Source organism: Bubalus bubalis, chromosome 14 (genome assembly GCF_019923935.1).
Source record: "Bubalus bubalis isolate 160015118507 breed Murrah chromosome 14, NDDB_SH_1, whole genome shotgun sequence".
Lineage (NCBI taxonomy): Eukaryota > Metazoa > Chordata > Mammalia > Artiodactyla > Bovidae > Bubalus > Bubalus bubalis.
The window spans coordinates 25,466,901-25,494,258 of NC_059170.1; the positions used below are offsets into that span (position 1 = coordinate 25,466,901).

Sequence of the window (27,358 nt, forward strand, 5' to 3'; positions counted from 1 at the left end):
AACTTCACAAACTTTCACCTGTTAAATATCTGCTGGGTGCCTTGAAAATATACAGCTTCATTCAGCAGAAACCAACAGCACTGTAAAGCAACCACACTCCAAAAAAAACATTTTTAAAAAGTTTACGGCTTCATTGAGATAAATTCATATACCATGAAGATCACCCATAGAAAGTACACAGTTCAATAATTTTGAGTCTTTTTACAGAATTACCCGTCGCAACCATCATCTCATCCTAGAATATTTTCATCACCCCAAAAGGAAACTCCATCTGTAGTCAGTCTTCATTGGTCATGGCCCTAAGCCTCCAGGACTCTGTCTTCTGTAGACTGGTCTAGGCTGGACATTTCGTGTCAGTGGACTCCTACAGGACGTGGCCCTTGGGGACCATGTTTCACTCAGCAACATGTTTTTGAGGCTCTGCCTTTCAGACTGCCCACAAGGACATGGTGTTAAGCCAGATAAGCTCTGGTGTCTGTCCTCAGGTAGCTCCCCTCTATGAGGGAGGCAGATCAAAACAGTAACAATGGCCCAGATCATTCATTACCATGTTGATAAGGAGAGCTCAGAGGTGCCCCAAGGACTGTGAGCTCCAGGTCAGTAAGCAGGAACAGGCCAGGGACATAGCAATGAGGCTGCCAGACAGCAGGGTGGGTGGGAGTAGCCGGACGAGCAGAGGCCAGAAAAGCACCCCGGGCCCAGGTGGTGCTAGTGGTGAAGAACCCTCCTGCCAATGCAGGAGACACAGGAGATGCAGGTTAGATCCCTGAGTCAGGAAGATCCCCTGGAGGAGGGCATGGCAACCCACTCCAGTATTCTTGCCTGGAGAATGTTATGGACAGAGGAGCTTGGTGGGCTACAGTTCATGGGGTCACAAAGAGTCAGACACGACTGAAGTGACTTAGCATGTGCAAATGCCCTGTTCCAGGAAGGAAATAATAGAAAGGCACGTGCCTGGAGACCCACAGGAAGGAATAAGGCCTACAATGAGATCCACATGAAGTCATAAGGAGTGGGGAGCCTTGAAACCTCTGGTCAGGGGCTTTAACTTTATCTGAAAGGCAATGGGGAGCCATTGAAAGTTCCAAGCAGAGGAGAGACGTCACCACACTTTTGATTTGCAAGTTGGTTCTGAAGGCAGGGATAGGTGAGGCTCTGCGGTGGAAGAGGGAGATGATTTGCCACAGACCTCAGAGGCAGGCTGGACACAGGGGTGGGAGAGAGGAAGGGGTGCCTGGGGCTCCATCCTGAGTTGGGGCAGGTGGAGCTGCAGCAACCGGTGGGGCATCCAGGGCTGGGCACCATTGGATCACTATCCCACATAATTCTTGGCCAAAGCAGCCAGTGACTTTCAGGCCTCAACCTCACTATCTAACACAGCTTGGCAATAAACGTTCATAGGCTGCTCACCAGCCCCTCTGCACTGCCAGGTAATTGAAAATGCAACCAGCCCACTCCTCCAGGCAGCAGCCACCTGGCCATTTCACGTCCTCAGCAAACGGGCACCACTGTGAAATGATGCTCTGCTCTCGGCCCATGTGTCAAACCTCCATGTTTTCTGTAACCAGCACATCTTGTGCCTGCTTTAATTCCCAAATGATCTTCTACCCAAATGTATTATCAGGGCTTGATTCAATCAATACAGGTGGGGATCAGCCCTCAGGGGTGTTTGGTATACGCATGCAGCCCTCCTGCTCCTACACCACGGTGCCCCCCAAACCCCAAACGGGTGGGCCTGCCCCACCACATGGCAAACCAGCACGAGCATCCAGACAACCAACGTGAGATCCATTAGACCCCCAGATGCCATAGACACCCTCTCCCTGCCCAAAGGGCCCTGCAGTCCTGCTCCCTAACTGCCCTAGGCGGGCCCTGACCTCAGGACTCCCTTGGGGGGAAGTGTTTCACAAACTATGAAGGTTTTGCATTAATCTGGGCAGAAACAGACTCTGGGAATGGGAGAGCATACGTGCTCTGCATGAATTGGGTCTTATTGAGATAGGATCAGGGTTTAAATTAGATCCTTATCTTTCGCTCTGGACATATAACAACAGGATGTTGGGGTTTCTAGTTCCCAAGGATTTAGCAAAACTTTTGCTCAAAAAAAAAGGAAAAAGATGCCAGAAGGACTTTTTCCCTTCCGAAAGGAGGGTCATGGGGTCTGAAACCAAATATATGAGGTCAAGTTCTCCCCTCTTGAACTTGCTCTGGCAAAAGTTCAATAGAATCATATCCTCTGGTTCTAATTCTAAACTTCCTGGAGGGGGGCAGCAGGAGGGCTCGCTCAACCTATAGCCTTTCTCAGAATAAATCACTGGCAGGTCACGACAGCTGTACTTATTGAAATATGAAGTTATTTGACATGCTCACATTTTTCACTTCCCCTCTGTTTAAGCTGACTGGGAAAGAAACGGCTGTAATCAGGGAGAATCGTTCATTTAGACTAAATGCCTTTGGGGGCCTGGCAATCGTGTAAATGGGTGGCACTGCTGGGTGACAGAGGCAGTAGGGAGTGATAGGCACCGGGTAAAGTCAGGAAGGTGGCAGCTGCCACGCCAAGCCCATCGGTCACTGCCTGGGAATAGAAGCTGCAGACACTAGGGTTCTTGGCCTTGCCCCACAAATAGGTATATACATCCTTCACCATTAGGCCATGGAAGGACCAAGCGTCCTAGGATCAATGACTACAGTCCCACCCCCCAGAGTGGCAGAACCCGTAAAACTGACCAAAGCTCAATTTACCACCAGCCCCAAAGGGACAAAGCCCTGGGTCCCAATTAAATTTGCATAAAATCATATTTGTCCCCCTTCTTGCTCTCTCATGACCCTTTTTCCAGTGTGGGAACCAACCATTTGGTGCCACTTCCTTTGAACAAGAAGGATGCTCCAGGAAACAGAGGAAAACCAAACAAAAACTCTGCTTTTATTTCAAAAGTCTCATCCATAAAGCAGGGCGAGAACTCGGGGAGAGTGAAGCTGGGAGCAGGACAAAGGAGAGAGAAGCTTCTTAGAAAACGTGCCCTCCCACCTCATCCGTCCCTGAGACAGGCAGAGTCTCTCTCCAAGGTGGTATGTGAGAGGGGGGAATCTTTCCAGGAAGAGCCCCCTTGGAGGGGACAAGCTCCCCCTGAAGCTACGGCTGCCTAGGGTACCCGGGTAGAGAGGACATGCTGCTGGGGCAGAAGAAGGGACAGCAGAGGGAAGCTGGAACCCCAGGATGTCAGGGGAGTAGCAGGGTGGACCCCCAAGTCACCCCCAGTGCTGTGAGAGCAGCTCCCTGCACCCTCTGTCCCTGGGAACAGAAGAAAGTGGCTAAGGGAGAGCAGGGACAGGCACGCCCCTGCAGACATCACAAGGAAGGATTGGGCAGACACTGCACAGACCAGAGTCTGAGGGTCAGGCAGGACCAAACGTCCCAGCGGAGGCCAGACGCCCAGCCCTGATGCTCAGGCACACCACAAATGCCCCAGGGAAGACATGCAAAAGAAAGTTACTTCTCTGTCTCAGGGAGCTGGAGGGCTTGGACCAGACACCCACCCTTCCGTGCTGAGGCTTTCTGAGGGTGGGGCTACCTTGGAGACCTCAGGAAGAACACCCTGCAAACTCCCCGGGACCTTGTTAAAATGCACATGCTGATCCCATACATGTGGAGTGGAGACTGAGTTCTGCATTCCTAACAAACTCCAAGGCGAGGCCAGAGAGGCTTGTCCAGGGACTGTGCTATCAAATAGAATAGGAAAGTTCTAGATGGTGCTAAAGGGGACCTCCCTGGTGGTCCAGTGGTTAAGACTCTGTGCTTCCATTTCTGGGGCACCAGTTTAATCCCTGGTCCAGGAACTGAGATCACACATGCCAGGTAGGATAGCCAAAACAACAAAAAAGAAAAAAGAACCAAAGTACTTCCTAGAAGGTGCTAAAGACCCAGAATCCACTGGCCAAATCACAGGGATTTGCCCACAGGCCTGAGTGCTGGTCAGAGAGTCAAGGCCAACTCACGGGCGCTCCCCATACATTCACCAGAATTGCACACCTTGGAATTGAAGGTAACTGAAAACGCACAAAAATCGCCATGTTAAAATGTGAGTCGCCGGCCATTAAAAACGAATGAAATAATGCTATTTGTAGCAACATGGATGGACCCAGACTAAGTGAAATAAGTCAGAAAGAGAAAGACAAATACCATATGATACCACTTACACGTGGAATCTAAAAGATGACATAAATGAACCTACTTAGAAGACAGAAACAGACTTACCGACGTAGAGATCAGTTGCCAAGGGGGATGGATTAGGAGTTTGGGATTAGCAGGTGCAAACTATTATATACCGGATGGATTAAGAATAAGGTCCCAGTGTACAGCACAAGAAGCTACATGAATGAACTTTGACAACTGAGGTCACGCTAAGAAGCCAGACACAAAAAGCCATGTATTGATTCCATGAATATGAAATGTCCAGAACAGATAAATCCGTAGCAACAGAAAGATTAGCGGTTGTCAGGGCCTGGGGTGACTGGGGATGGGAAGTGAGTATTTCATGGACACGGGGTCTCCCTTGGGAGTGATGGTGATGCTTTGGAACTACACAGAAAAGGTGGTTATATACTGAATACTGATACTGAAGACCGTTGAACTGCATCCTTCCTTTATACGGGTGAAGTGTACAGGTTGTGAATTAAAACTCAATCTCAGTAAAGCTGCTTTTTGCAAAGGCAGATGGGAGGACAAATTTGGGGTGATTCTACTCACCTGAGAGACTTAGAGGAGTCAAGTTCATAGCAACAGAAAAAGGAATGGTGGTTGCTAGGAGCTAGGGGAGGAGAAAATGGGAGTTTCTTGGGGACAGAGTTCCAGTCTGGGAAGATGAAAAAGTTATGGAGTTGGATGAGGCTGATGGTTACAGTGTGAATGTGCTTAATTCCACTGAACTATACACTTGAAAACAGTCCAAATGGTAACTTCCATGTTTTGCTTGCTTTACCATAAAAAAACAAACAAAAAAGGTAGCCAGGGACCAGGTGTTCACAGGGTGAGAAGGGTCATCTCAAAATTACTTGCTAGTCCAAAGGAGGAAACAGAACTAACTTTCCAGTGAAGGGTAGCCAGCAGGACCTCAACCCAGGCTTGAGTCTCTTCTCCTGATGGTGGGACCAGCCTGAAGCTGACCCCTCTGCAGGTCACAGTTCACAGGAAGGCAGGGGCAGGAGACAAGTGAAAAGAGACCACTGAAACTGGTCTCTCCATCCATAGCCGGCTGGCTGCTCAGCAGCTTCCAGTTCTCATAGCCACGCCCTCCACCACCTCAGCGTTTCCCTCCGCCCCCCACCCCCGTGCCCCTTCTCTCCTGATCTGCCAGACCCCCTTGACCTGAACTCTAAATACAGGTGAGCCTCAGGGCTCAGTCCCGGCCGCCTCCTCTGTTCCACCCTCCCCTCCCCGTCCTGGCACCCTCTGATTCCACCCGCTCGCTGACAACTGCCAAACTCACCGTGTGTCGGGTGAGTCCCACTCCTGTGAACCCATCCCACTCAGGTGTGTGGACACCTCGAACAAAACCACTGGAGAGGTGAAACGGTGCCCGCGAAAAGACATGTCCACCTGGGTGGGGCCTGTGAACGTGACCTTTCTTGGGGAAAGGGTCTCCACACCCCTTCTCCCATCCCCGCATCTCACATCCACGCCACCCTCCTGGCCGTCAGCGTGGGCTCCGGCCACCAGCCAGGCCTCCAGTGATCGGATGGTCCCATTCCTGCCCCCACAGGACAAGGGCAAGGACCCTCTTCCTGCAGGCCAAGTGGACACACGGAAGGCAGGCCGGGAGGTGGGCAGGGGTGGGGTGCAGGTACAGTCTCCTCGTCCCCAAGAGCACAGAGGCCAGGGGGCAGTTTCGCCACTCCAAGAGGTCACATGGGGGTCCCCCAAACACACAAGTGCCTGGCTCCACCCTATGGAGGGTCTTTGGGGGCCAGGGGGCCATGCAGCCTTTCTCACTCCCCCAGCATCCAGGGCCCACCCCGGAGACACAGGAACAGCTGGGCCAGTGCAAGCCATGGGTGGCAGAACGTGGGGGCTGGAGCCACAGGACCACCAGCCAGCCTGGGCCAGCCCTGAGCTAGGGGAGCGACAGTGGAGGAGATGGCATTTCTACTGGGGCCAGGCTGGACTTCTTAAGATTTGCAAAAGACAGCTGAAGAATCTAGTAACTCCCTGAGGCAGGAAGAGGAGGCCAAAAGGGTGGGCGTGCAGGGCGACTGTGGACCATCCATGAGACGGTTCCCAAGAGCCCCCAGTCCGAGGAGCCGGGAGCCTGGCAGAGCTCTGTCACCTGTGAGGCTCAGTCCCAGCATCCGTGGGACGCAGGGTGGGTAGCAGCTCTGACGCCTCAGCTCATCGTCAGTATGTCCGTCCATCTAAAAGTCCAGGGCTCTGAGCTTCAGGGGGCCCATTCATTTCTTTTCAAAGGAAGTGGCTTTGCTCCCCAAGCTTCTGCCACTATGAGCCAGGAATAAGACATCATGGGGTCTTTACAAGATGCAAATAAGATACTTGACAACGCTGGCAAACGCAGATCATATACATTTTTTTTCATCATTTAAATAGAATTCCTAAACCATGCATGAGAACCAGGTATGAAATGTACTTCAGTCTGCTGAAAGGTGGAGATAAATCATGAAGTTCTTTGAAGGTGTAATTTGGTTAAAAAAAAAATAGCAATTTTGATGTGTGCTCATTTTTAATCTCAGCCCTTCTCCATGTGCTATATCAATACTTTGCTTGGGAAAAATATGTAGAATCTACCTAATTTAGCAAAATTCTTTGCTTTTTTTGTTGCAGACCCTCCCGGGTGATAAGACATTAATTTAAACATTCATGAGAGTTGCAAGGAAGGTCCTAGACTTTTCTTCCCTTTGGGGTGGGGGGTTTAAATAAAGTTTATTTCTAAAGCTGGCTGGCTTTTATTCCTCACCCTAAGACCATTGGTGATCCCCTGGAGGAAGAATCTTTGGAAGGCCATATTTCTTTTTACAAGTCTTGTCCCATTAATTTTATGTGAAAAGATCCGCATAAAGTTATATAGTTTAAAAGATATTCTATACTATGCAATTCCCTCCTCCTGACCAATGGATGGAACCTGGGTCTCTTACATTGTAGGCAGATTCTTTACCGTCTGAGCCACCAGGGAAGCCCCTATGCTATGCAAAGATCAAAACAGCATGAAATAATAGAATGGAAAGTCCTTGGGGGTATAACGTCTGAAGGGAGAGGAGAGGGCAGCGATGGAGACACAGACATAGGGAACAGACTTGTGGACACAGAGTGGGGAAGGAGAGAGTGAGGCAAATTGAGAGAGTACACTGAAAAATATACATCACCATATGTGAGACAGCCAGTGGGAACTCGCTGAACAACGCAGGGGGCTCAACCTAGTGCTGTGGGGCAACCTAGAGGGGTGGGTCGGGGTGGGAGGTGGGAGGAAGGTTCAAGAGAGAGGGGACATACACATTCATGTTGATGTCTGGCAGAAACTGTAAATCAATTATCCGCCAATTTAAAGTAAATTTTAAAAATAAAATGAATAAATGAAGAGAGAGGAAGAAATTAAACGCAACAGGGTCTACAGCCTGTACAGCTGGTTCCAGACGTCTGGAGGGACATTTTGGGTACCGCTAGCCCATCTGCGGTCTCGCTGCGCCACCTGGTGGCCGCTGCATCCACCCACCAGCGGCAGCAGCGCTCAGCAGCGCCACCTGGCGGGCAATCTCTAGTTGACCCCGGGAGACTTGGAAAGGGTCTTTTTCCTGAATTCAAGGCTGAGAGTGGAAGAAAATGCTCAGGAGCCCCGGGGGCCTGTCCTACTCTGGCTCTGATACAAGAAGGTGTCAGTGGGATGTGATTACCTGCTCTCCATCCTGTGTTCTGCACTGCCTGGTGGTGCCCAGCCCAGGGCTCTGTCCTGGCAAGAAGGCTCTGGGTAGGCACCCCTTTGAGAGATGCTAGTATTTTTTGCGTTTCACAAGCAGGGAAAGAGGCCCTTAGAGAGGTGACCGAGGTCTCAGCCGGGAAGTCCTCCCAGACCGGCTGGTTCACTCCTGGAGAAGGATCATGGTCTGTGATCAGGCACAGTTCAGTACTGTCCCGTGCTTGCTAGAACCATGGTTTAGAGTCAGACATCCTCACTCTGCCATTTACGTGCTGTGTGACTCTGGGCAACTTGCTGACTTCTCTGAGCTTCAGTTTCCTCAATGAAAACCAGGCTGGATGGACTAGATCATGCTCAGTGCTGCTCAGCACCAGCATCCCTGGGAATCTGTTAGAAATCTCAGGCTCTGCTCCTGACGTACTGAATCCAGATCTCAGGAAGGGAAGCCCAGCGATCTGTGTCTTAACAGCCCTTCCTGGGACCAATTTGCACTCAGGGTTGAGAACCTGTGACTCTCAGCATCTCTGAAACCGCTAAATGAGACAAAGCATTCAGAATGTCTGTTGGTCACTCAATCATGTCTGACTCTTTGCAACCCCGTGGACTGTAGCCTGCCAGGCTCCTCTGTTCATGGAATTCTCCTGGCAAGGATACTGGAGTGAGTAGCCATTTCCTTCACCGGGGGATCTTCCCCACCCAGGAATCGAACTCGGGTCTCCTGCATTGAAGTCAGATTCTTTACCGTTGGAGCCACCAGGGAAGCCATGTGGAATGTCTGGCCCAGGATAATTGCTCAATAAATGATTATTGTGATCCTCAAAATTTGGAGCATTCAGGTGGAAGGGGGTTCTCTTCTTTTCCTTTTTCATATTTTTTTAGTTACAGATGTAACATATTCTGTTAAACATAGAATTACCTTATGACCCAGAGATTTCCCCTCCCGGGTATATACTCAAAAGAAACAGGTATTCAAACAAATCTTATACACCCATGTTCATAGCAGCATTATTCACAATGGTCAAAAGATGGAAATAACCCAAATGTTCATCAACTGACTAATGGATTCATGATAGGATATTATTCAGCCACAAAAAGGAAGAGACCACTGGTCCATGCTGCAACACGGATGAACCCTGAAAACATTTCAGAGAAGTGACCACCTAACATCACACATTGTAGGATTCTGTTTGTGTGCACTATCCAAAAATGGGCAGATCCACAGAGCCAGAAAATGGATTAGTGTTTGTCGAGGGGTGGGGACTGTTACTGGGTCTGGGTTTTGTTGTTTTTTTTTTTTAGGGTTGATGAAAATGTTCTGGAACTGGATAGGAGTGACGGTTACACAACACAGTGAATGCACTAATCATTAATGGCAAGTTTTATATTATGTGTCTTTTACCACCATAAAAGAAGACAAGACAGGCCTGCTGTGATCCTTCAGAGCTGTGCAGAGCAACCCTGCGACCCCAAAGTAAGCAATGCTAAGAGTTTAAGGACCTTTGACATCATCCTTTTTGCTCAAATAAACTTATGTCATTTATTGGATTCACCTCCTTTTTAGGATTCTAAGTCCATGAGCTCATACACATCTCCTGGGCAACTTGCTGCTTTTCACGTAATGACACGTCACAGACAACCCTCATGGCCACGCCTTGGCCTGGACATCAAATCATTTGTTGTTGTTTTTTTTTAATAGCTGCAAAATGTGGCACCATCCTTCCCCCGTGGTGGGCACCTGGAGGGTTTCCAGGCACTCGCCACCAGAAACAGCTGCCATAAACATTGACACACGCATCTCATCATGGACGGAGTTGGGGGGGGCGGCTTCGTCTATGTTGGTATTCAGTTGCTCAGTCGTGTCCAACTCTTTGCGACCCCATGGACTGCAACACACCAGGCTTCCCTGTCCTTCACCATCTCCCAGAGTTTGCTCAAACTCATCTCCATCAAGTCGGTGATGCCATCCAGCCATCTCGTTCTCTATTGCCCCCTTCTCCTCCTGCCCTCAATCTTGCCCACCATCAGGGTCTTCTCGTCTCTGTAGGGGAGATTTACCCAGTGGGGTAGACGGGCCTTCTGAATACCTACCTTGCAAACTGGCAGGGCTGTGGGACGCTGCAAGTTCCCCTCTGCAACACTAGAGGGAGCTGTGACCCAACCACTGGCGTACGCGCGGGCACACGCACACGGCACCACCAGATGGGAGCAGTGTTTTATAATTTTTTCCAAATTGCAAATTGGCAGTGCGCACCCACCCAAGGGGTAGAAAGGATGTTGCACGGAGGTACTGATTTGACTCGACCACTGGGGCGGCTGGCCTCCCTTGTTACGCGCCCAGGTTTGGGGGATCCACGGACCCTCGCTGGACACAATGAATGTTCTCCTCAGAAAATGTGTGTTTGATGGACAATTTCAGGGGTTCAGGCTGAGAAGCCGTCTGAGAGTCCCCGTGGCTGAGCCCCACTCTCGAGTTTCCAGTGGGGCACAGGCTGCCGCAGCTCTGACATTTCCGATGAGCACAAACAGCCACGTTTTTCTAAATGTTAATGGGCTTCTGTGCCCTCTGCTGGGTGCTGACGTAGTCAGGACGCACTGCGGAGGCTGAGCTGAGAGGCTGGAATTTTCCTCTCGCGCTAGAGCTTTCTTTTTTTTTTTTTTTTTTTCCTCTCTCTCTCTCCTGCAGAACTGGCCCTGAAGTTTTAAGTTCAGAAAGATTTTCTAGAAGTTGCTGCGGAAGCCTTGTACTTAGTACTAAAATCAGCAAAGTTGGAGAGAAATGATCTCTCCCACCCTGGGAATGATTAGTTCTGGATGGAGACTCTCATGGTATAAGGTTTGCTGAAAATTTATGAGGCTTTCTGCACATAGGGAGTGTATTGATTCCCCAGTGAGTAAACATTTTAAGCAAATTAAATGGTGGTAGCAATATTAATAATAATGGATACTATTTTTCAAGCATCTGCTCTGTGTCAGGCATTGCACCCCTCCCATGATGGCGGGGGCAGGTTTTATTTCCCAAACGCTATGGAAGAAGCAGCAGAGGCTCTGAGACACGCAGTTGCCTGGCCCAAGGCCACCCATCCGATGGCAGAGGGAAATCCTAAGTGGGACCTGCAGGGTAGCCCGCCGGCCCAGGCCCTTTCTGAGGACCACCCACATTGGTCATCGCGACTAGGTTGGGATGGAGATGATGAGGGTCCCTGGAGAGTTGACAGTCTGCCCTGAGGTCATGCAATCCCGGCTCACAGATACACTGGAAACAGACGATGTCATTAAATCCTAGTGCTACCTGCAGAAGGTGGCCCTATTTGTGTATCTTATCAAAAGGGTATTTGGGGGGTCGGCGGGGGGACCTGACCCTCTAACACCAAGGGGAGACTTTCCTCTTGTCAGAATTTAAAGGATTGAGAGCAATTTGAAAAGGGAATAACTTTCTCACCCTGTGTTTTGATGGCACTCACTGCAGCACCAGGGCCACCTAAAGTCCCCTGAGGCGCCACCAGTGGGTGCCCTTCCTCTTCTCTGGGAAGGTCTGGTCAGTGTCTATGCTGCAGAGAAGGGAGCGTTCAGACCAGAGATGGAGGGAGGACCCGATGGGCAGAACTCAAGCATGCAGCCTCTCAGCCGAGTCTTTGGAGAGAGATGGCCACATGCCCAAGACCTGGGCAGTGACCCGGCGGCCAGTGGTCCAGAGGGGTGGCCAAGGCGAGTGGCCATGTGGTGGGGGCACAAGCTGTGCTTAGCGTGAGCCGTCCACCTCTCCAGAGAGGCTCCCCTGGTTCCAACGGCTGTTTTCCTGGCTGACATAAGGCACCCTGGTGAGCAGGGCCCCCGATGGCCAGGAGGCGCTGAGGGATCTGAGGACATTGGACAGCTCTTCTGTGGACTCCTGAGCTCAGAGATCATCGGTCTCTTGCTGATCAGAACTTAAGAGCCCAAGAAAGGGTTCTAAATGGTCTTAAATGTTTCTCCTCTCTTCCCCCTCCTCAATCATCAATAATGGAGCTCACTTTAGCCAGTCTGCACCAAGCTCTCAGCTGACAAGAGCCGGCATGTACTGAGTGCCGCCTCCCAACAACCTGGGGGACCAGACACCATAACCACCCTCCATCCTTCGGTACCCCAAGGCCATAGGGCAGAGCCACCAAGACGCAACCTGGGGTCCACTCTGACCCAGCCCTTACGTCCACACTACCCTGGTAGCAGTCCCACTCGCAATCGAGTTCAGCCTCACAGGAGATACGAAATACAGAGCAGGGAGATGGATATTATACCCAGACGATTGACCGTAACTCCGAGGAAGCCAGTCACTCTCCACACAGAGGTGAGGCCCACCTGGGCAAAAGCAGACCACCACTAAAGACCACCCTCAATACCTTGGGCCTAAAAGGATTTCAGGATCCTATACAAATGTTTGAGATCAACCCCTTTAAAAAAAAAAAAATTCTGTTGGCTCCAAAGTATGACCCCACAAAACTTCAAATGTTGAATAAAATTATCTGCAAAGTATAACATGATTGCAACCAATTACAAATCAACTCTTCTGAGGCTGTGGACAAATTTTATTGACAAGGCAATGCAAGGTTATTTGACTAGAACAGCTCAGATGTTAAGATTGTCTGAAAGGAAGAGTCCCCAAGACCTACAGGAGGGTTTTAATGACCCTGCCACAGACCAAGCAAAATGTCATCACAGTTTGGAACTTGTTCAGTTCCTGGCCAAGTGTTTAGCTGAACTGGGGGTGATGAAGACAGAGGGCTTCCCTCCAAAGTTTTGGGGACAAGTGTCAGGCAGGTGACTCTCCTAACAATAAAGACAGGAGAGCAGAACTCCCGGAAAACCCATGACTGTGAGTCACACCACTTGTTAAGTTAAAAGGGTGCCCAGGTCCCCCTGCCAACACACCTCATCAGCTAAATGAACTGACCCCACTGGGCGAGGCTATTTAATATCTGCCTATTGACTTTGGGGAACATCTGCCAAAAACAAGATCTCTGTTTTGACATAGTTGATGCCGAGCTGTATTTTCTTTTTCCCCAACTATTATTTGTCAAACAGATTGCTGAGCTGGGTCCAGCCACGTCCACCAAGCATAAAGCCACATCATCAACACGGATCTTCCTTGCAAAGACAGCAGGAAATGTGGCCCGTTGATGTAAAAGCTGAATCCAGTTCCAGTTCTTGGGATGTAAGTTGGAGAGAAGGGCAGCTGGGATGCAGTGCCATTTTCCAGCTCCTTAAAAATCAGAACTTCAGAACCAGGGTTCCTTGGAAAATGACTAAGTTCAGGTCTGAGACCAAAAAAAAAGAAAAAAAGAATCTGCACCAGTAGAGAGACCACTGCCACACAGACTGGCCCTGGAAGCCGTGTCAGGATTCAGGGCTTCAGAGAAACACGTGTGGCTGTGGGGGCGAGGTTGGACAGCATCGCCCGGGAACAACCACGGCCATTCCCACCCTGAGGTTTCGGAGCCAGGGAGCAGTCCGAGGAGTCCTAGAGTGTGTCCACCATCTCCCAGGTGAAACAAGTTAGTTTGATGATGTTTTGCAGGCCCATCCGTGTGCCCCAAATCGTCTCATTTTTTACCATATGCTGGTCTTAAAATAATTCAAAAGAAAAGAAAGTGAAAGTCGCTCAGTCGTGTCCGACTCTTTGCAACCCCATGGATTATACAGTCCATGGAACTCTCTAGGCCAGGATACTGGAGTGGGTAGCCTTTCCCTTCTCCAGGGGATAATTCAAGCCAACACTTAAAAATCAAGATTTAGATTAAAAAGCCAGGTTCCTGGCTCTGGAAAGCTCTAGCTGCCTTTGGCTTACTTACTGCTGAGCGGCAGCATCTTCTTCAGGCAAGGTGTGGGCGGGGTACACGCCAGTCTGCTCCAGTCCTCACCCCTCCGTCTGGTCTCCTACACTCAGCTCATCACTCACACGGCAGCTTTCATGGACTATTGAGCCCAGAGCCCAGCACAGACGCTGCCCCCTAGTAAGGATGCTGGAGCTCCCCCGGTTCTAGAAGGACAGGAGAAAGCTAGTGTGGGGGAGGAGGGTGCTTGGACCTTTGGGGATGGGACAAGAGGACAATAAGAAGCTGCCAGTTCAAACTCTCTTCTTTACGAGCTATCGTCATCTTTTGCACTGGTCTCCTTTAAATCCAATGTCAACTCACCCCCTTTCACCAAGAGTAACCAGGTGCCCCTTGTGGGCAACCAAGCTTGGATGTCTTCTGGCCAGCCTAGCTTCCCACCCCAACCCTACCTCTGACTCAGACAGCAGACACCTCCAGGAAGGCTCAGGAAAACTTCTGGAACATTGCGAGCTCAGGGAGCATCTTGTTCCATGAATTTAACGAGCTGGAATTCACAGGTGACACTGCCCACCAGCCGGCGACAACTGCCCGCCCTGGTTTTGTACCATAACAAGAGCTACTCTCATTGTGTCCATTACCCCTGTTATGCGGATGCATTAGATGGTGTCCAGACGGGAGAGGAGGTAATTGGTCCCCATCACCCCAAGCAGCGTTCCTGGGTACAATGAACAAATAGCTCGAAATTAAAGGCTGGCGTGGGAGTCTGTTAGATCCATAATGGGTTAGGAAATGAACACAAAGTCACCCACTTCTATCAATATTCTCCCCACATCATTTGCAAACAGGACAGATCATTTCGTGTCTGATTCAGATTAATTGTCATGTTTCCCTGAATTTCTGCTCACCACGGCCACTGTTCACCGTGGACCTGAACTCAGGAAAGTTACCCCGAGTTGGTGTCAACATGCAAACGTCCTACGCTTTGCTGTCCTTGGTGCCGAACCCGGACTTGACTCTCTGAAAAGCCTTGTTCACCACAGGGTCCAGCGGGTCCTTAGTCCCCATCTTCACCAGCCAGTAGAAGAGGAACATCCGTCGCTCGCTCTGGGTACGGTTCAGGCGGCGGGCGACGGACATGGGCGTCTCCCCCTTGGCATCCTTGTCGTTGATGGAGGCCCCATAGTTGAGCAGGAGGCTGATACAGTCCAGCCGGCTCATGGCTGCAGCCACATGCAGGGGCGTCCTGCCCACGGGGGATCTTCCCTGACAGTTGGCACCTGGGAAATAAAAGAGTGGGCTCAGGGAGGGCCACCCTGCTGGCCAGAGCCAACCTTCAGAAACCTGTTCAAGAAGAAACTCATGGGGAGGGGCCGAGGTTTGGAAAGGAATGCTTTGGAGAATGAATAACTGCTCCCAACCCTGGTACCAGTGCCACGAAGGAGTCACTCCTGTATCCCCCCCACCCAGCATCCAGCCCTGCTTCACCCTCAGGCTCCTCTTGTGGCAGACAAAGACCTTTCTACAATCCTCGCTCAAGTCCTTGGGGCGATGTTCTAAGTCTTCACTGCTCTGTCCTACCCACCTCGCCTTATCACTCCGGCATTACCCACCCCCCGACTCAGCGATCTTCCTCCCCCACCACACCATGCTTCACTTATACCAGCCTTCTAGCTTTATCCTTTCAACACACTTGCTTCCTTACCTTGCCTCAGGATCTTTGCACATGCTGTTTCCTTTGCTAAAAACACTCTCATCCTTCCCCTCCCCTGCCTTGGGATAACCTTATGTTTCTTGAGGTTTCATTCACTTCCTCAGGAAAACGCTCCTTAGTCCTCCTCCCCAAGAATCCCCCTGTGCAATTTAGTCACGTCTGACTCTTTGTGACCCCACAGACTGTACCCTGCCAGGCTCCACTGTCCATGGGATTCTCCAGGCAAGAATACTGGAGTGGGTTGCCACGCCCTCCTCCAGGGGATCTTCCCAACCCAACGATCGAACCCACATCTCTCACATCTACCTGTGTTGGTAAGAGGGTTCTTTACCACTGAGCCATCTGGGGAGCCCCTGCATTTTGTTCAATAGATCTTCTGCGTCTCCAGAACATTCCGTGCATGGCTGACCATGGAATTAATTATTTGTAATAATTTGCTGACTTCCCTTCATAAACTCCACATGGGCAGAAAACATGCTTGTTTTGATCATTGCTGTTCTCATCCCCGGCACATAGCCTGGGCGATGCCTGGAGAAGACAGGCCCCTGGAAGATGTCAGAGGCTGAGCAGCCTGACTCATGGACGGACTTCATTTGGATTGAATCCCTCACTGCCTCCCACAGATGGGTGGGCTAATGACAGGTGTCCAATATAGACTTGTTGAATTGAATCAAATTCTGGGTAACAAATACCATGACAGAGAGAACAAGGCAATTCAATTACACGCAGCTGACATTTTGGTAGCCAGTTTTTATGAGCTATGACTGGTCAGTGAGGTAAAGTTTTAAATGGGTTCTCACAACACCCTGCCTTGGCCCCGGCACCTCTTTACAGCTGCTGTCTGCAAAGGACAGAAAACTTTGCCAAGCCGGCTGTAATTTTTTAACTGGTGCTTTCAAATACATCACAGTTCCATCAGTGTGAAAATGACTTTTTATGAGCTTAAAGGACTGCTGGGCCGTGAAAAGCCCATATTTCCTCCTACAACAGGAGAAGTGCAGAAAGAGGGGAGGACCGTCACAAAAACCCCTACCCATCACAGACACACGGCCTGTCATCCTGCCCAAGCATCAGAGATGTTTTCCCAGCTTGGTTGGTGAAAGTGGGGGAAATAGCACAGAGAGCCTGGGATCAAGGCCAAAGGCTGGGAAGAGGGAGTCTAATCTGGAGCCAAGTTGATGTGGGAGATCCTCAGATGAAGCCCCCTCCTGAGCCCCAAGAGTGTGTGCATGCTCAGTCATGTCTGACTCTTTGCAACCCCATGGATTGTAATCCACCAGGCTCCTCTGTCCTTGGGAGTCTCCAGACAAGAATACTGGAGTGGGTTGCCATTCCCTTCTCCAGGGGGTCTTCCTGACCCAAGGATCAAACAGGCACCTCCTGCATTGGCAGGCAGGTTCTTTTATCATTGAACCACCTGGGAAACCAGTGATCAAATACTCTGTGCTTTTTCTAGAGGAAGCTGATGGCCTGGGATGTCTGACATGGTTTTCTCATGTTTTTGAATGGTCTGCACCTCAGTCCCAGGCCTCTTTTCCCCAAAACACTCTACATCCAGGAAAGATAAAACGTACTCTCAAAGAACCTCAGGCAAAGCCCTTTAATTGGGAGACGAGCCAGGCTAAGGCTTCTGTGTCTGTGGACAGAGAGAGTAATTGCCCTTTGGTGGAGGAGAGATGAAAACAAGGGTGTGGGACAAACAATTCAAAGGCTTGGAGAAAGGAGACTGGCCAGCTTGCCAGCCACCAAGGGAGGGATGTCAGCATGGGGCTAGACTCCTTGGGCAGAAAAGGGACCCCAGGTGGGGAGGAAATAACAGGATGGTTTGGGAATATCCCCAGAGGGGTCTGGTTAGACACTATGAACCAGGAAGCCCTGTGACGTGGTGTCCTGAAAAATTTTTTCTTCCTGAGCCCTGGCCAAGAGAGGCAATACAGCCTCTGTTGGTCTCAGCACATCCTCAGCCCCCTCAGACAGTGAACGAGTGGCCCAGTGGGGACCTTAATTGGTGGTTGACAAACTTAGGTCCAGGAAACCACTACTGAGTGAACCAGGAGGACAAGCCACTGTGACCCCCTTACCTGAAAAAGACCCCTACTCTTGAACATACTCAGTGGACATGAAGAAGAAGCTGATCCGCTCATTCGTGTCTGATTCTTTGTGACCCCATAGACTGTTGCCTACCAGGCTCCTCCATCCATGGGATTTTCCAGGCTAGAATAATGGAGTGGGTTGCCATTTCCTTCTCCAGGGGATCTTCCCAACTCAGGGATTGAACCCAGGTCTCCTGCATTGCAAACAGACGCTTTACCGTCTGAGCCACCAGGAAAGCCCCTCAATGGACATGAGTTTGAGCTGACTCTGGGAGATGGTGAAGGACAGGGAAGCCTGGCATGCTGCAGTCCATGAGGTTGCAAAGAGTCAGACATGACTTGGTAACTAAACACCAGCCACATGAACATACCCAGCCGCTATGAGATTTACCGTGTTCTAGAAGGTACTGCACAGCCTCTGAGTGACCCCTGTGTGAGGCAACATACAAGGCCACGAACGCTCTCTGGGAAATCCACTTCTTCCACTGCCTGTCGTCAAAACGCCCCGAATTTGCAGTTCGGTAGAAAGTGTCTTCGGCAACGCCGAGGCAAGCCAGCTGGATGAGACACACAGTTACACGCGTGAGTCTCAGTGACTTCGGGAACACAGAGGCACCTGGCTGGTGGTCCCGGGACACCCTGGGGGGGAAGTCAGCTCGGACGCCACGTGCAGGAGGTGGATGGGACAGGCCGGGTTGGGGGGTAGTGGTAGCAGCCCCTAGGGAAGGGAGAAGCTGGAAACCAGCCAGGGGTATCTCTCTCTGCACGTCCAGGAAACACAAATTTACCACCAGACAGGCTTGGGAGGCAGGAAATTCTTCCTGTCCATGTTTTGAAGAGAGAAAAATAGCTTTTCTGGGTGTCCAGAGGAAGGGGGCTGCAGCCCTGAAGGAAGACCCCCGCCAACACCGAACACCCCCCCACCTCCAAGGGAGCACGCACTCCTAAGGAGAGTTGATGAACCTTGGCCTTCCGGTCTATTCTTAGGCCCATTGTCTCCGTTAAGGTTTGGGACACTCTGAACCCTGCTGTCAGGTGAATAACAGCCCTGGGACAGAATCTTCTCGTGGAGAATTAAAGTTCTGAGCCCTGGAGGAAGGCTACAGCTCCAATGGAGAGGAACCCAGTCCCTGATGCAGGGGGGTGATGACAGTTCTGGCCCAAGACAAGTTGGGGGAGACTCACCCCACATTCAGAGCAAGAGTCAGAGAACCCAGAATGGACACAGCCAGAGAGGAATCCAGGGAAGGCAGAGGAGGGGGAGAAACGCAGAGAAGGAACCAGAGAGTTGTGCAAATATTGGGGGGATGGGCTCTAAGAGCTCTTGCTCCAGGGCAGCAGGGTTGCTGGGTCCCTGCCCTGACGTCCTAGAACCACCGCCGCTCCCCAGAACCCCATCCCAACCACCCCCCTCCCCATGACCCGCATCCCAGCCAGAAGTGAACTGTCTCCTCCACAAGTTCCTCGCTTCTCATCCGAATTTACTTTCCACAAAGAACTTGCACTCGCCCTCTGTGTCTGAGCGATTCACCTTCACTGTTGGGTAGACATTTCCTCCTCCAGTCTCACTCCTGCCCCCGCCTGCCCCCACCCCTGCCCCACACCAGAGCCCTGCTCAAGGCCTGGCCAAGGGTCAGGGCTTCTGTGTTTCCAAGCCTCTCCCTGTCAGGTGGGGGCAGACCCCTGGGACTTTTATTTTTTTGCAGCGACGAAAGCTCTGGACCGCACAGTTCCAACTTATCTGGCGTCCTCGGCTGTTAAATCAGGTTTTTAACTTTACCAAATATACTTGTGGTTGCTAGTGGTAAAGAATTTGCTTGCAATGCAGGAGACCCAGGTTCGATCCCTGTGTCGGGAAGCTCCCCTGGAGAAAAGAAAGGCAACCCACTCCAGTATTCTTGCCTGGAGAATCCCATGGACAGAGGAGCCTGGTGGGCTACAGTCCATGGGGTGGCAAAGAGTCGGACACGACTGAATAGACTTAGAATGCATGCAAATATACACATGAATAGAAAAAGGGCTGCCCTGGTTCCTTTCGGGGTGGAGTGACTGGGTTACAAATCACAAGTCCGTAGACAGGGAGAAACCGCAAAGCCAAACAGCAAATGGAAACACACGATTTGATCATGATGACAAGTCATTGTTATTCTCTCTACTCTGCAACTTTCAATAAATATTCACATTAAAGAACAAGCAACTTCCCCCTACACACATACACACCCACAATCTACAGTTGCTTCATAAAGTATAATATCCATTTAAAGAAGCATGAAAACACCTTACTGGAATCCCCTTCCACAGCCGCCAAAACCAGTTCCGTCCATCCATCATAGTGCCAGATACATAATGAAATAATTCCACCAGGAATAACGTCGTGGAACTTCAGCGTAGCATCATCCATCAAAATTCCTATGGGGAACAATTTTTATCTTTAAAAAGAAAAATCAGGCATTAAAGATAAATTTTTACCCTGGTTTAGTTAAGAGATTATCTTATTTGTGATATTTGGGTATCACAAAAATACTTTGAGACACTTGAGCACTAGACTCATTTGATAAAACCATGTATGTCTGTTTGTAGTAGCTGATATTTTTTAGAAAAATAATTTGGCTTAACTCAAAGAGAAGCCAAACCTTTCCCCACCAAAAAAAAGAAAAAAGGCAATAAATCATAAAATTCTGTAAGTATAACTTGCATGTGTGCATGCTAAGTCGCTTCAGTAATGTCCAACTTCTTGCCACCCTATGGACTGTAGCCTGCCAGGCTCCTCTGTCCATGGGATTCTCCAGACAAGAATGCTGGAGTGGATTGCCATGCCCTTCTGCAAGGGGATCTTGCCAACCCAGGGATCAAACCACACCTCTTATGTCTCTTGCATTGACAGGCAGGTTCTTTACCACTAGTGCCACCTGGGAAGCCCCAATTATAACTTGACCCATCATACAAAAAAAAAAATACATGAAGTGAACAAAAGTCATTTCAGGAGGCCAACTCTAAGTAGAACTACTTGAAGTGACTGTAAATTACAGACAGGTAATACAAGTGGTTATACAAGTTATATACCCCTAAACTAAAATACTGATTCTGGTTAATGTTGTCATCAGTTAGCTTAAAGAGGTAATAATGAGAAAAAAATGTTGGATCTTTCAAATTATAGTCTATGGCAGCATTTCTCAACCTCTGCACTCGTGACCCTTGGGGCCGAATGACTATCTGCTGTGTGGTCTTCCTGGACATTGCAGGGTCTTTACAGAATTCCTGGCCTCTTCCCTCAAGGTGGCAGCAGCCCGCTCAGCTAGGTGTGACCACTGAAATGTCTCTAGACTTTGCCAGATGGCCTCCAGGGGGACAAAACTGCCCCAGTGGAGACCCTACGGTAATATGAGCATCTCCATGTCGACCCCACCATAATTTGGACTTGGAATGGAAGAACATCCTGCCTATGTGTCATCATCACCCAAAACTGCCCCTTGCTCATACCCTTGGGGGAAGATGGTCAGAATTAGTAGAAGAGGACTGTAGAACATTTTAAGAAAATGAAGTTGATTTCAGTTTACCTTTGGAAATACACACACACATCTTCCTACCTGGCCACCTGTAATCTAGCTGAAGAATTAATCTGCCTTTTCCAATAAGCAGACCTAGGAATGGAATGTCTCAACTCTGCCCAGGTTGGATTATCATTTATTCCGAGTAGAATTTGTGAGCATTTTTGGTTTCATGATTGAGTGATTACTAAGTGCCAGTACTCAGCACCCACATTCTTTAATCCTCACGACAAGCCAGGTTTGGCCAGTCCATTTGCCGCATAAGCAGACGGAGGCTCACATGGCCAGTGAACAGCAACACCAGGACTCCAACCAGCCCTGCCTCTCCTCGATGCCCTGTGCCACTCACTCTAGACTTTGTTGGCACCCTTTGGTTCCCAGCAACTCCAGTTGGTGGATGGAAACATGGAACAGGGATTAGCCAATCTGTTAATTAGGGTCTTATTTGTGGTTCTCACACTGAGGATAATCAGTAATTAGTCTAAATAAGACAACTCGATGACTTCCTAACAACTTTGAAAAAACTGGAGCAAGGTGGTGTTTCTCCGAGAAAGACAAGAGCACGATTCACGCCAGCTAAACAGCTCTTAGAGGAGTAGGAAATGGCAACCCACTCCAGTGTTCTTGCCTGGAGAAGATCAGGGACGAGGGAGCCTTGGTAGGCTGCCGTCTATGGGGTCGCACAGAGTCGTACACGACTGAAGCGACTTAGCAGCAGCAGCAGCAAACAGCTCTTAGAGAAAATCAGAACACATTCTCCTTTTACAGGCAGGCAGCAACTGCCTTCGGCTTGGATAAATACTAATTATCACCACCTAAATAAATTATTAGAGTTGACAACAGACGTGGGAAGGCCACCCGTCTCCAGGAGAACGCTTCACCCCCTTTTAGAGTTAAGTCTTTCAGGGTTTTCACACACATTATCTCATTTGATCCTCCCTGGCAACCTTTGAGGTGGGTAAAGAGGCTTCAGACTGATTATTTATTGGAAGAAGCCCAAATTTCTTCCATCATTGTGGTATACCTTCTTTCTTGTTTGCCGTCAACAGTAAGGATGGCAACCGCAAGAGAGGTCAAGCTTCTAACAGTTGCTAAGTGCTTGCTGACTAACAGGATTGTGACATCAGTGTTCAGCCACTTCGTCTCTTTCTCTCCCTCTTAGCTTTCTTGAATCTATCGCTCGGCATAGCTCATGGGTGAAAATAAATTAACAGGAGGGGTGTCAGACATCTGCAGTTCAAGACACATAATTCTTGAATTACTTGCTTTGGAACTCTAAGCACTTCCATAGCTCACTTCACTTTTAACACATTAAATCCAGGTACATTTCTTTCCACATAAAATCTCGAAAATGCTCTTAAGCATTCTTCCAAATACTGCTCTAGCAAAGCAAATACATCATGAAAAATGCTTAACCAATTTCCAAGAGGGCAAAGGAAAGGACTTTGCTCTTCAGTATGCATTCTGTGTTTCTGGAGTTGTTTCTGCCTAAAGGAGGAAACGGCACTGAGGATTCCGGAGCTAATGGGGCTGTGGTTTACAAATCAGGATACTGAGCCCCAGAAGGGCAATGTCTGGGAGCTTGGAGCTCGGGGAGACAGGCTGCTTCAAGTCTTCATCTCTATCGCTTCACGGCCCCTGCAGTATAACTGCAGTCTCTCTGCGCCACCGGCTGTTCACTTTCTCTGTGCAGCAGCCCAGAGAGTTATTTTTCACTTTTGTTTTCTTGTTTTTGCGCTGATTTCAAGCAGGTGGGGAGATGGTAGAGGCTGGGGGGCTTTGATCCTGTTCTCATATTCTGAATATCATAGGGATGGGATGGGGACAGCCAGACCCACGGGCTGAAGGAAGGAGACCCTAGGGGGAGAGGATGTGCTCTGGGTCCACTGGATGTCTCCTATGTGGGGTTTATCTGGACAGGGGACCTTGGGGTCCTGAGTCAGTCACAGGGAGCTTTGGGTGCTGGGTTCTGATGCCGGTTGGCTAGCTTTGAGCTCCTGACATGGACAAGGAGGCAGCTTGAGATTTGAGGTCCTGATATGGACTGGGTCAGTGTCCAGTATTTGGGGTTCAAATGTGGACAGGGTTTGTTTTGAGATTTGGGATTCTGATGGAGGCAAGGTTTGCACTCTGCCTGGGGTTCCTGGTGTGGGAAGGATCTGTTCTGGGATGTAGAGTCCTTCTGTGGGAAGGATTTGTTTTGGCATTTGGGGGTCCTGGATAGCATAGGGATGAGGAATCGGATAGGTCTGCCCTGGGATTCAGTGGCAACAGGTTCTGCTATGAGATTCAGAGTCCTGATATAGGCAGGGTTTGGTCTTGAACTTGGGGTTTAAATGTGACTGAGGCTGATGTGGGATTTGGGTTTCAAACACAAGTAGAGCTTGCTTTGAGTCTGGGGGGGTCCTCATGTAGGCAAGGCTTGTTTTGAGCTTTGGCTTCCTTACACGCATATGGCTGGCTTAAACCTCGGAGGGCAAACATGATTTCCATGGAGGTTTGGGGTTCAGATATGAGTACACTGGACTTGAGTTTTGGGGTCCTATTGTGGGCAGACTCTGTCTCATGCCTTAGAGCTCTTCTAAAGACTCTTGGCTTGGGCTTCTGGTGTGGTCACAGTTGAGCTGTCAGATGTGGGCAGAGTTCATTTTGGGGTCTGACATCCTTATGTAGACAGAGACGGCTGATGGAATGGGGTTCAGATAAGTGATTGGTTAGGCAGAGATGAGGGACTCAGAATTGAGCCCATCTGCTCTGGGATTCAGGTTTCTGTTGTGAGCAGGGGGTCACTTGGGGATTGTATTTGAGGTTCAAACATGAGTATGGTTTGTGGAGAGATGTGGGTTCTGAGGCTCACAGAGTTTGTTTAAGGCTCTAGTGTCCTGGAGTCTACATGGTTGCTGGAGGATTCAGGGTTCTCATGGTCACTTGGTTTAGTCTGGGGATTAGGGGGTTCAGTCTTGGGCAGATTGGTTCTTGGCTTGAGGGCCCTGAAATGAGCAGGGCTTGTTCCAAGCTCTAGTGTCCGTGTGTGGACACTTTGCCAAAGAATCCAGGGTTCTGAAGTAGTCACGGTAACCTTGGAGATTTGGGGTTTAGGCAGGCTTGTTCTGGGCTTGGGGTCCTTGCATGGATACAACTGGATGGCGGATTGGGGGTGCTGGTGTCCCACAGCGTAGCACAGACACTAGAAGTTTGCCTCCATTTGGGGGCCTGACATGAGCAGGTTTGTGGGGTCTGTTGAGGACAAATGGTTCAGGCTTGAGGTCTTGTGCGGCCCTGCTGGCTTTGGGACTTGGGTCCCTGATGAAGACAGACATGGGAGTCTGAGAGCCTGGGTGCCTGAGGGTCCTAGGGGGGTGGGCAGCGTCTGGTTTGGGATTGGGGGCTCTGACCTGGACTGGGTTGACAGGATGGACTAGACAGCTGGCTTTGAGATTGGAGGATTTGCTACAAATCAGGGTCTTGCTGTGGACAGGGTTTGCCTGGAGATCTGAGGTCTAACAGGAACCCAGCTTTTCTGGAATTGGGAAGTCCCTAGGTGGCCAGGATTGGCTTTTCCACCTGGAGTTTCATGGTGTGGGATTTGTTTTGACCCATTTGGGGGTCCTGGTCTGGGCGGGCTTCCCTTGCCCCATTGTAGGTTCAGAGGGGACTTGGCAGCGGGGTGGAGAGGAGTACACGTGGCCAGGAAAGGGGTCGGGCAGGGGCCACCTTGGTCCAGGTACTGCAGCCGCTGCAGGTTGAAGGGAATGCCGGCTGTCAGGTCCAGCTCCTCTTTGAGCTCCCGCACCGTCATGTTGCTGCGGCAGTTTGTTACGCGGAACATCTCCCCAGAATCTTCCAGCAGCACTCGCATGGCGAAAACATCCGGGACCACGTCAGTCGCCTGGTTCACGGCCTGCGGGTCCCCGACGTGGTTCCGGCCGCGGGTGCGGGACCAGAGCTGTGGGGAGTGGGGCCGCGGGCCGGCAGGGTCCGTCCCCCGCGTGGGCGGCCAGGCCGCAGCGGGGTCGCGGCGAATGGTGCCCCCCGGCGGCGTCGCTGCCTCCGCCGCCCTCCTCCTCATGGCCCGCCGCCCGGCCCCAGCCGCTTGACCCCGTCTTGCGCGCATCATCCCAGCCGCTTGACCCGTCTTGCGCGCGTCATCCCCGCTCCACTAAGTGGTCGCGCGTCACCGGCGCCCCCGCCCCTCCTCCGAACAGGTGACCCCCTCCCCGCCTACCCGCGGTGGGCCGATGGGCCGCAGTTAACCAAAGCGGGCTTCACGTGGACCTGGTGCAGCTTCTTGAATAAGGGGAATGGGCACGGGCGCTTCGAAAACAGTGGGGAGATTTACTGAGATCAATACAGAGGCATCACCACGAGGCGTGCGCCCCCGCACCACACCCCCAACTCCCCTTCCCAGCTGAACGTCAGGTCCTTTAAGCAGGAAAACTGTGGCCTCTTCTTGTCTGTTTAAAATACAGTCATTGCACAATTCGGGGCCAACTACCTGTAGGAATTATGCCTGAATAACGCTCTAAATCATCTCTGCATGCATCCTCTATGGAGAGTTGTAAAGTGCAGTCTTTAGTCATGCTTTAAAATCGTATTTCAAGCATAAATGAAAAAGGCAACATTGCAGAAATACGACTCCTTTCAAGCAGATCTGGATCCAACCTGACAGTGAGGGGGGAAGGGGGAGGGGAGATTCTGGGCTACCCCGGAAGTGGGAGATGGACCTTCCCCAAAATTTGCAAATCTGCACTGAAATCCATCAGTGCTGAAAACGTTCTGGGATTCTTGGAGTGAGAAAGTGCCAAAGAAAACACTATGAGAAGGACAGTGAAGGACACGTCCACTTAGGGACGGTCTGAGACGGTTCTGTTGCTGAGATGCCTTTCAAAGCAGCCCTATTGGTGAGAAACCAGCTTGTGCTTTTCCATTATATTGCCAGAGGAGGCCGAGTGCAAGTCAGATCACAGACACTCAACGCTGCATCTATGAACTAATAACATGTAAAGACCTAAACTGATGAGAAACCTACAGGAGAGAACAGCAAGGGCAACATGAACCATCTTAGAAAAAAAATCTCAGTTGTTACAAAAGAAGAATAAAATGTGAGCTTTAAACATAACTTTTTGCAGAGAAGTGACAGTCATTAAAAAAAAAAAAAAACTTTGCACTGGAAAGGCATTCATATAAAACTATAGAAAATTTTAACACTTTATAAGTGTTAATTGAAAAAACTGAAAATTTAAAGGTTAGGTTATTCATCAAAGAGTCTTGACCAGTCTCTACAAGCATAGATGATTCGGCAGGCAAATCCTACCCATCACAACACAAACTGAATTTGTTTTCTTTAATGGAAAGTGAAGCTCTGCACAGAATACAAGATTCCAGCTGAATAATTCTACATTGTTGCTGGATCAACAGATTTCAACAACACAACAATCTCAATTTCTAAGCAATAAAAAAATTAAAATTTGCTTGTTACCGAAGCAAAACAATAGCTCCATCTATTTACTTTAAGCAAGCACTGAATATGAGATAATTTTTTTTTCTCTTAATATGTAGTCTCCAATGTATTAAATAACTCTTTCCTGAAGTTGCCAAAATGCTCTCTCCTGGGTTATCAATACAATTTGAAATTCTCATACATGTGCCTTATTTTCTTTGGCACAGTATGGATTCCTTCCTTACTTTTTAGAGTCAGCCCAGTGGAATTTGGGGGAGGGGAAAGCATCAGAAACTCAATATTAGCTCAAGAAATTTTATTTAAAAAAAAAGAAAAGAAAGATAAGAAAAAGATCCCAGGGAAGAATGGAAATAACTCATGTGCCCTTTGCAGCCCGCTCTCGGACCCCAAACAGGCTGCTCCTTCCTCCCTGTCTGTTGGCCTTTGAGAAGATAAAAATAGAAAAAAGAAAAATAACATCAGCATACATGCATGCAAAATTTAATCAGATGTTTCTAGAACCTTGAGTTATTAATTAATCAAAAACCTTTTAAATTCTAGAGCATCCTTCTCTTGGTCTAGATTTTAAAAGCACAAACTCTTAAGTCTTGTGTACTTAGATTTGAAGTGTATCATAACTTAAGCCCCTACATCACTGGTGTTTGTGGCCAACTATATAGATTGATCAGAACTGTGCTTTCCTATTTCTAAGATTCTAAAGCATCAGATATAAAGTTTAAATCCATGCATCTCAGTGATCAATTTCCCTCCCATCTCTTAAACAAATGATAATATAGCCATATAAGAATGAAAATTTAAAAAAAAAAAAAAAGAATG

The 27,358-nt window shown here is 49.5% G+C and overlaps 1 protein-coding gene across 1 annotated transcript; it reads right to left on the reverse strand.

Annotated features, from left to right (window-relative positions):
• Positions 1-12,558: 12,558 nt before the first annotated feature.
• Positions 12,559-25,195, reverse strand: ANKRD60 (ankyrin repeat domain 60). The gene is made up of 4 exons (XM_006049068.3): positions 24,796-25,195; positions 19,812-19,942; positions 17,925-18,090; positions 12,559-15,006 (listed from the first exon to the last, which is right to left on the reverse strand). The coding sequence occupies exons 1-4, from the start codon at positions 25,193-25,195 to the stop codon at positions 14,705-14,707; spliced, it is 999 nt and encodes a 332-aa protein (XP_006049130.1). The 3' UTR covers positions 12,559-14,704.
• Between the last annotated feature and the right edge of the window lie 2,163 nt (positions 25,196-27,358).

Bases quoted from the DNA above. Each gene is read 5' to 3' on its own strand.
- ANKRD60 (XM_006049068.3), bottom strand. From the start codon at position 25,195: ATGCGCGCAAGACGGGGTCAAGCGGCTGGGGCCGGGCGGCGGGCCATG. The intron at 18,091-19,811 runs GTGTTTTCATGC...TGTCTCATCCAG, and splicing joins TGGAAGGGGATTCCAGTAAG to CTGGCTTGCCTCGGCGTTGC. The intron at 15,007-17,924 runs GTAAATCTCATA...TTTATTTCCCAG, and splicing joins GCAGTACCTTCTAGAACACG to GTGCCAACTGTCAGGGAAGA.